Here is a 9,753-nt window from a genome sequence, read left to right on the forward strand (position 1 = left end):
AACGATAAGATAGGTATTTTTGCGGTTTGATATGAATTTGACGTGACTCCATTTTCTTTGATGTGATCGAAAGGCTTTTTCATGGTGGTGTAGCAATGTGGAGAACAAAAAATTATTCAATTCGATGTGTGTGTGATAGAGTTGGAGAAAAGATTCTTGGAGGAAATTGGTTTGTAAACATCATTATATGTCTAGAGGCTTAATCTATCATGCTGATGTATTAACTAAGTTTGCTCAAAACACTTATTCCAAAGGATTATTTCTTAATCATCTTCTTTCGTTTATTTAAACAGAGAAAAAAGGAGAGAGAAATGACCTATTAAAGTGTCTTGAACTTACAAGCCTTCAACTCTGAACGGATCATCTTTGTTCAAAAAAAATAAAAAAACTCTGAACGGATCATCTTTGTTCAAAAAAAAAAAAAACTCTGAACGATCATTTTTAAATAAAAGAAATGGAGAAAAGATATTATTCAATTAAGAGAACATGTTCAGCTTTTTCGTGGCCCCTTTTAACTGTTTAATCGCATGTTTCAGCCCACTTTGCTAGCTCATATCCATACGTTATGTTGGGATCTCCTTTTTGAGTGCACCCAGATTCTCAAGACTCAGCTTCTTTTGGTTCGTCAAAAAGAAAAAAATCGAACTGTGTTTTACTGTTTTCCAATCCTTATTATATTTTTTTTTAATTTCATTTTGAAATACTTTCGTCAAGTAATTTTTCGTCCTCTGAATTTAATTTAATTTATTTCACTTACAATTGTTGGGAGTATCAGTCTGTATATGCACATAATGATAAGATCAGTAAATAATAAATTCTGGATGCTTACCAAGATTAATAAGCCACTACTTTGTTTTCAAATATAAGAGAAACTGCTATATTTCTCTTTGTTTTTATTTATAAAAAAAATTACAAGTTTTAAGAAGCATATATTGTTTTTTTTTTAATACCGTTCACCATAAAGCCAATATTTTTACTTCTACAATATTGATGGTATAACTTTTAACATCACTTATTAGAAACAAAGAACAATCGCATGAAGGTGGGAGAAGAGGATAAATGAGTAAAAAAAAATGACAGAATGACATTGCATTTTATTCAAAATCTCAAGGTTTATATTAATGAATCCTTACTTGTTATTTTATATTAATTATTAAGTTTAATTTTATTGATGTGGAACGTCCTTGATCATCTTTAAGTTAACCCGCATTTGAAGATCCTAATTAAGATCATGCTATGAAGTGAGATAGTTAGCAGTCGGAGGGATTAATTATGAGAGATTTCATTATCATATCCTTTTGAGGTGCTTTGAATATTACCGGAGTGAAAGGCACTGAGCAACTGCCACACTGTGAGTCAGTGACACAGGACGCGCGGTGCCTTCGCCTTGCCTGTCCAAATTCGTTTCTTGTCTATCACTGTTCCTCTGATGGAACCCACTGTTACTCTCCATTGAACGGTCTCTCTGCCCCCCATCAACTTGTCTCGTAGTTTATTCAATTCAATCATTCCCTTCACTGACTTTGCTTTTAGAAAAATTTGGTAGTCACTTTAATAGATTTGGATCCCTCCATTATTATTATTATTGCTCAAAAAGAGAGAGTACATATTTGTTTTTGCGTCCTTGGTTTGTTCTCTGAGCAATCTGGGTTGAAAGCAGGCAAAAAAAAAAAAAAAAATAGAGGGTCCAATGCTTTCTTTCTCCTTCCTTTCACTAAAGATGCATGGTAAATGTTACAAGACACTTTTATTGATTTGTCACTATTTGGGCACATGGAGCACAAGATATGATGTATGTTATGTTTATATTTTTAATAGTTTGTATCACTTGATGAATTTAGATCCGGCGGTTGTATTTATTATAAGTATTGAATGCTTGTATTATGTGGATCGTTGATATATAGATCAACGATTATATAAATTTATTTATTTATTAATTTTAAGCGGAGTATGAATTTAAAATGATTAATTTAAATTTTAATTGTTTAAATAATATGGACACTTAATGCCTATATTAATTATAGTTATCGAACCCGAATCCATATCACCTAGGGCTTGAGGCCCATGGATGGAGAAAGGGGGAACTCATTTGGGCTTATTTGAGTCCAACATAGAATGGAATGCGAGACATAGTAAAAAGAAAGAAGTGAATGTCTTTTATAAAAAAGTTTTTTAATAGGTTGTATCACTTGGGGCTCGAGGCCCATGAATACAGAGGGGAAAACTCACTTGGGCTTATTTGGGTCCAACGTAGAATGTCATTTATGCCCTTGAGCAAAAATATATAATCATATGTTTATTGTGCCAGGGATAAAAATAGAACATGTTATAAATGAGCACTGAAAAAATGGACAGAATTTTACCAATGGTGGATAAGTTGAGGGGAGGGATTTAATCATTAATTTTCTCTATGACAAAAAATATATTGGAGAAAACATACAGGCTCTCTTTGAGTTCCTTACGTTTAACTTTTTGAAAACATTTTGACATTTTTAAAAAGTTAAGAGCTATTTGGATTAAAATTATAAAATGAATGCACCTCGTAAAAGTATATGTCAAATGTGATTGAATATGGTTTCAGATAACGTAACTATTGATGCCTTTTGAAACTCATATTTGGAACGTAACTATTTATTTTACCTCTTTACCCTTCTGCCTATGTTCTTGATTTTGGTTTGCTTTGCCTCTTTTTTTTTTTTATGTGTCACTATATCAAGAGGCCATGGTCAGGAGCTCCAACACAACACATGGCTTCTAGTCCGCATCAAAGCTTGCTCAAGTGTCCCTGTTATAGAGATTGTCATTTTGTTTAACTTTTCTTTTAAAGTGCACTGTTTTGTGTTATTATTGTTAATATTTAAATCAAACATTCAATTATTTTAGTTTTTATTTTAAATTTAAATTAAACCTACTTGGCTCTGTGATATTATGAGCACGTAAATAAGAAAAAATGCCATGTGAATAAGCATGCAAATTTAACATATTATATTTATACAATAAAAATTATATATCACCATCAATCAATGTCTTTTGTGTTGTTATATATTCAAAAGTATAAATAATCATTAATTCAAATAATTTTTGATTTATCAAGTTTAAAAAATTATATTCAAACATAAATTTTATTATAATAATTAAATTTTAATAAATTAATTTTTTTAAAATGAACTTTTAATAAAATGAAAACCAAACGCATGTAGTACCAATTGTCCATGTGCCAATGTGCTGTAATACAGAACGGATTTTAAAAGCATCCTTAATACGTTAAAAGCTGCTGCTTTATTACTCTGTCTCAATCTCCGATCACACCAAACGTGGGCTTAATTGGGCTCCGAGCCCGTTTTAATGATCCTAGTTCCGCACCTGACCGAGCCCATAATGAATCATAGAAAACTGTTCTAAGCTACTATATCTTGAATGCAAATAATTATTTCAACCTTTAAAACTTGATAAATAGGTGTATAACCTCTTAAACTTTCCCATTTATGTATATACTATACCTTAACTTTTTCCCAATTATGTCATTATTTTTATTAACGGAATACAGTATGTTAATGATCACATATCCCTTTAAAATTAACCTTTTTTTTTTACACATGACCCTCATAAAATAATAAGCTACAGTGTATAAGTATAAATATAAAAGTGTAGACTTTGGAGTTTAGTGTAAACTTTTCAAGAGACTAGAGAGGTTATTAACACATAAACCAACTTCAAGGAATTATGCATAATCTAGCCACCAAAATAAAAACTAATATCGCAATACATGATAGATTAAGGAAAACTCATTTTATTTTTAGAAGATGCCACTCACTGCTAATTTCATATAGTGAAATTCTTGTATGCACCTGAAAAGATGTATTATTTGTGGTATATTCAATTACAATACTCTAAGTCACTTAATTTTAATCCTATGTCTAGTAGTTATTTTAATCAAATTTATAAAAATATCGAGAATTATGCTTCAAAAATAAATAAAATATAATCAAGCAACTGTTTTGATTACGATTAAAATGGACAATTTCAGACATTCTAATTAAAAAGATAACAAATAATGTGGCGCTCTCAATGCATTCAAGAATTTATCTTTTATATAGCTGGAATAATGCTTGCTATTTAGCTTGGCATCATTAGATTAGCCTATTTAGTAAATTGGTAAGACCCAAACTAATTTAGAATTATTTAGAAGCTTTATATATATATATATATATATAGGATTGTTTATAATTTTTTAAAATATATCTTTACATTACACCATATTTTAATATTATTTAATTCAATTCAAGCTATATTTTTAAATTGCACTCAGTCTATTTTTTAAATTAAAAAATAAACTATAACATATTTCATTGTTTTTTATTATAAACAAAACAAAAAATTCTAAAAAAATATTAATTATATTTTTTTCAAACAACATAAAAATTATATTTTTTCTAAAAATCCTTCATAAATGAATAATATTATTAAATTAAAAACAAGTAAATATTAATTACTGGAATATTTTAGTGTGTGTGTGTATTATTTTAAGACATAAAGTTACTAGAATTAGTTAATTTTCTTAACCTATAGCATGTGAATGTGTTCAAATTCTCTTTATATTTGAAACTAAATGAGTAAGTTGTAAAATGACTTCGACGCGGTTAGGTTTTTACTTTTGGTTTTGGCATTATCCTCTTTGATCTTCGCCCTCCTCCTCTCCTCGGCTTTTCCTTGCATTGCATTCTCAGACTCGAACAAGAACCTGAACCTTCAGATCTCCTGCCGTCCTAAGTGCTCGGTGATCGAATCTCACCATCTCCTCCGTGCTAGCACTCGGCACCGTGACTAGCTCTTCCTCTCAAGCTCTCATCGAGCCCTCGGAACTTTGCTGCTGTTCTCTCCATTGTGTCTCCTATCTTGAGGTGCTCCTCTGTCCTGTTACTGTTTTTCAAGATGAAAATTGTGTTTAATTTGGTGCCTTTCGCACTGGGCCCATATCGGCTTAAGCATAGTGTTTCATTTTTTTAGCCAGCGTGGCTTTGAGTTGAGCATAGTGTCTTACCTCATTGGTACATGTCGTATTAGATTAGGTTCATCTCAAACCCTTTAAGTAGTTCTGTGCAGGAATTCTCAGTTTAATAGTTAATTTTTGTTAAATATTTTACCTCACAGGCCCAATCTATGGGAAACTCTGAATCTTTTATCTCTTTGTAAAATTTTTGTTACTCGTTGGGTTTCATGCTGGTGCCGAATTCATCGTTAGAGCTCGTAAACTAACAGCTCCAAATGCTTGATTGCAGCAGAAAGAAATGGCGATTTTTAGAGTTGCAGCTAGATCGTTAAATGGCTGTTTGTCGCGCCAATTACATCAGACTAATATTTCCAGATGTCTCTCAATATGGTCAAATATGGGTACTTAAAATTACTTCACATCTTTTGCTTTCTGCGGTTCTTTGTCTGTCAGCTTTTGTTCATTATCCTTCTGATTTTCTTCGATTATGTCAATGATTTACCCAAAAAAAAAAGGTTTTCACTACAATAAATGAATCTGTTTAGATTTGGAATCCCCCCTTATTTTGACTCCTGATAGTCTGATCAGAAGCAAGCTTTCCTCTACTTCAACAAGTAATCAAGATCACATTCCTTAACTTTCCTGGAACTAGGATTTTTCAATGCTTGTTTTTTCTTTCTTTCTAATACTTGTTCATCAATCCTTTCGAACTTGTTGAATGTTTCAGCAGGAAATGGACCTAATGACCAGCAGACTAATAATTCTGCTGAGTCTGCTGAGGAATTTGGGCGTCGGATATTTGGCAATAATCCTAGCAGCAATTCCAAAGTTGATGCTCTTTTCCAAAAGCTTGATGATCTGGGTGGGGGTCGTAGTAAGTCAAGTTCTAGAACTGAGATGTTGAATGATCTGGGTGAAGGTTTTGACACATTAACTGATGGAATGGATGGAAAACTGGAGAAGGCAGCCAAATACTTTGAATATGATTCTGAGGAAATAGATGAAGATGGTTATTCTTTTCGATATGATATGAGTTTTGGGCGAGCTTCAACATATAATATTAAGGTATGTATTGCTGCCTTAATTTACATTGATTCAAGATTTCAATGTCTTTTTGTGCCTTTGTATTTGTTATGTGCATTATATAGTTTATTTTTGGCCTGACTTGATATGTATAATTCACCATATGTCCAAGTGGGAACTTATTGTTTATATTTTGCCCAGCCTACTTTCCCTGATGTCTAACATAATGTAAATTTCTCTTGGAATTTATTTTTGACATGGTGATATATCAAAAATAATGGGACATTTTGATTTTTTTTTTCTGAAAAAAATTTATATGTTGGATCATTAAAGAGAAAGGAATCATTTAGAAAAATAACTTGTTTTTACTTTAATTTTTTTTCTTGAAAAGCTATGTAATCTTTATAGAGAATGATTTTATGTTTTTTAAGGGCATAGTTTAGAAAATTGGATCAAACTAGTTGGTTGGACCAACGAACTGGTGAATTGAATCATGGATTTGGTACAGTTGTGAGTTGACCCTGAAAATATGTTAGAAAAAACATATCAGACCGGTAAAAATTGTAACAATTGGTTGGTTTTGCACTGAATCATTTATAAATTCCTCACTCTCTTTCTTCTCATCTGAATCTTAATTTTGGATTTTTCTAATAGAGATCTACGATGTTTAATGAACTCTAGTAAATCAATTTCACATACATTTGATCTCACATGTTAAATACTTAAAGTCTTTAACTAGTTTTTTATATTTTGAAATGTTATTTTACAATATATGTAATAAATTTATATTTATACTTTTGATATACTACTGTGCATTCTGTTTTGTTTGTTTTGGAGTTGCTAAAACTTGTCTTTGTTCATTATAATATTAAAAATTGTTTTAAAATACATCAAATGGGTTGTGTAATATCTTCTACACAATGGGAATAGGAAAGCTTTTGCTAAATCGTAGAAATCACTGAAAACTTATCTATATGCATGAGAAAACACATTATTTAAAGCTAGCAATGATCAGGCATGAGACTGTGGCAGATGGCTAACAATTTCCATTTTTTAAATAAATCTTCTTCTATTGTTTTATTTTAAGATATAAGTTTTCTGATCTTTGCATTTCATTTCTTCATGCAGGATCTTGATCTTACAAAACCAGCTGCAACAAAAATTGCCAATGACGATGAGTTTGCAGTAACCACTGAAGAAGTTCTCAGAAAAGCAGATTTCAGGGTCAGCGCTTATGAGTTCATTTGTAGTAGTCTGCTATTTAATCTCTATAATAACTAGCCTGTGTATATTACAGTATTTCATATTAGTTATGAGCATAGCTACTGGATATGTCTACACTGCAACAAAATGGTGACTTCCTTGTTGCATGCATTAAGGGAACTGAACTTTCTCCCTCCCCCCCTTCAGTAAAGTAAATAATATCGATAAGTTACTTGTAAAATAATGATATGGCTGCTTAGGGATTTTTACCAAAATTTATTTGATAGGGAATAAGGCATCAGCGAATAATAAAGGAAGTGAAGACATCCTATGTATAAAGATTTTATTATTTTTAAAATGTTGTAAGGTGTTCCACTCCATCAGCTTTGAGACAAGAAGATGCCAACTCAACCTTTTCCATAGACCTTTGATTTAGATAGATTGTACACTGACTTAATCATGATGCAGAATTGTCCTTTCTGTTACTTTGGTTCGTTAAATTCACTCTAATAAATGTGCTTTGTATTGTAATTCCTTAGTGAGTCGTCCACGTATTCTTTTTTTCAAGTCATCATTCGCTTATAAGGAAATTCTGTTAGTGTCTTATGTAAGGGCAGATAGAGGAGACTGGTGAGGTAAACTTCTGGAATGTTATTGAGACATTTTTGGACCCTGTCATCCAAACTTCTTTCAATTTAGGTTTTGACTGTTCTGGTCAAGGTTGATTTACACCTGTTTCAGTCTCAAGTGAAGCTGTGATTTGCATTTGTTTTCTATCATGAACAAAATTGTCCTGCTTAAGCTATTTCTGGGTTGGTGCTTACTGTCAATGTTTTGTGCAGAACGTAAGATTCCTTGCAAACTTCATAACACCAGCTGGAATCATTATCAAGAGGAGCCAGGTAAAATTTAGAGCACTGCTTGGCAGGAGGCCGTCTGTGGTTGTAGGGATCGGATTTTTAAATCATTGATCAGCATCATTCTCATCAAACCCTTCTTCTCCTGTCCTTTGCCCATCCTACCGATCAGTGTCTAAGCAGAAAATCAATGTGATGAACTTATGCTAAAGGTTGAGATCACGCTGACTGCTTTTTTTCTTTTAAATTGAGCAGACTGGCATAAGTGCGAAGGCTCAAAGGAAGATCGCCAGGGAGATTAAAACTGCACGAGCTTTTGGGTTGATGCCCTTCACAACAATGGGGACGAAGGCATTTATTTTTGGTAAAACTATGGAGGATCTCGATGATGATTACGTGTCTCGGAGTTATGATACCTACATGGGCGTTAATATGGAAGATCCTTGAGTCAGAGATATGGTTATAATGTGAGGTTAAAGTAACCTCCGTTGCTCGAAATGACTTTCTAGGGAAAAATATCCTGCCCCTTCCCTCTTCCTCAACCCAAGAGACAGCTTTTTTCAGGGAATTTTGATAAACGGGCACAAGCTGCTTGTGTATTTATTTGTATTGTTTATTAAAGCCAGCCGTTGACTTTATTTGAGAATTTGTCATGGTTCAGCTTCTATGTAAATTCAGGTCGGGTCACAATGTGAATGCAGGCTTTTGGCATGTCATCGCCTGTGATCAATCTAGAAGCAGGCTGTCCGTTTTTCAGTGAATATAGTTTATGATATCTTTTTCAGGCTGTTATTTATTTAGTCTGCATATCTTTAGTAGATTAAGGAACTTCTTTCATTTTCTGTTGTGTTATTTGTTCTTCTGATATTGATTAGCTCGAGTCTGTCTTTGATGTCCGCCCATCGCATCAGCAGATTTCACAACCATGCTTTGTTCTTGACTAAGGTGCAAATGCTGGGTCTAATTTTTTGCTAAATAATCTTGCATGTCTTGGTTTGATCATCACAGTTGCATGCTCCATGGTGACCGAAATTTTTGGGAGGCATTTTTTTGGATGGAATAAAATAGAATGAGATAGTTACAAGTTTTGTATTTACTGTTTGAGATAATTTTTTAAAAGGAAGAAAAATAGTTTGAAATAGCTCGCTGTTCTGAAATTGACATAATGTTTTGATGTACATAATTTTATTACAGAATTATCTCATTCTTTTCACTTCCTCTTGCTCTTTCACTTTATCTCATTCTAAAATTGAAAAAAAGCAAGATTATAACTAATTTTTAAATATGTTAATTTTATAATAATTCTTAAATAATGATTAAATAAAATAATTCATTCTTCCCATAAAATTTCCAAAATATGGAATGTGCTTTTTCATCTTGTTCTGTCTCATCTCACTCCATTTCATTTTACAAATAATATACAAATTTTTTGGGGTGTTGGGGTTAGAAGGATATTTAAATGGAGCTGTCGTTTGCAGAACCCGCAGAGCCGTTGCCGCCACTGCGCCGTGGCTGGATCTGATGCTGAAGCACGTGAACGTGATGGTGATTTTGGCGATGAATTCTGAGTTCTTTCGATTAAGCTTTGGCGTTTTAATGTAACCTAATTTACCCCCTAACGTCTACTGAGTTAGGACTGAGTTCTTAGATTTTCAAATTATGACAACTCGCTGTGCTAGT

At 32.5% G+C, this 9,753-nt stretch overlaps 1 protein-coding gene across 4 annotated transcripts; it reads left to right on the plus strand.

The window, feature by feature from the left end:
- Positions 1-4,641: 4,641 nt before the first annotated feature.
- Positions 4,642-8,914, plus strand: LOC129301164 (uncharacterized). 4 transcript variants are annotated; one of them, XM_054939733.1, is made up of 6 exons: positions 4,642-4,901; positions 5,280-5,391; positions 5,718-6,055; positions 7,142-7,237; positions 8,059-8,118; positions 8,329-8,914. In XM_054939733.1, exons 2-6 carry the CDS (start codon positions 5,289-5,291, stop codon positions 8,518-8,520), a joined length of 789 nt encoding a protein of 262 aa, XP_054795708.1. In that variant the 5' UTR covers positions 4,642-4,901; positions 5,280-5,288; the 3' UTR covers positions 8,521-8,914. The 4 variants fall into 4 exon arrangements, with proteins under 4 accessions (XP_054795708.1, XP_054795710.1, XP_054795709.1 ...); XM_054939735.1 differs by having other exon boundaries at positions 5,721-6,055; XM_054939734.1 differs by having other exon boundaries at positions 5,283-5,391.
- Positions 8,915-9,753: the final 839 nt, after the last annotated feature.

Source organism: Prosopis cineraria, unplaced genomic scaffold (assembly GCF_029017545.1).
Source record: "Prosopis cineraria cultivar Desert tree isolate PC_DT_omini unplaced genomic scaffold, ASM2901754v1 PC1937, whole genome shotgun sequence".
Classification (NCBI taxonomy): Eukaryota; Viridiplantae; Streptophyta; class Magnoliopsida; order Fabales; family Fabaceae; genus Prosopis; species Prosopis cineraria.

Excerpts from the sequence above, each read along its gene's own strand:
- LOC129301164 (XM_054939733.1), top strand. The coding sequence starts at position 5,289 with ATGGCGATTTTTAGAGTTGCAGCTAGATCGTTAAATGGCTGTTTGTCG. Across the intron at positions 7,238-8,058 it reads TCAGAAAAGCAGATTTCAGG|AACGTAAGATTCCTTGCAAA; the intron begins GTCAGCGCTTAT and ends TGTTTTGTGCAG. Across the intron at positions 8,119-8,328 it reads TCATTATCAAGAGGAGCCAG|ACTGGCATAAGTGCGAAGGC; the intron begins GTAAAATTTAGA and ends TAAATTGAGCAG.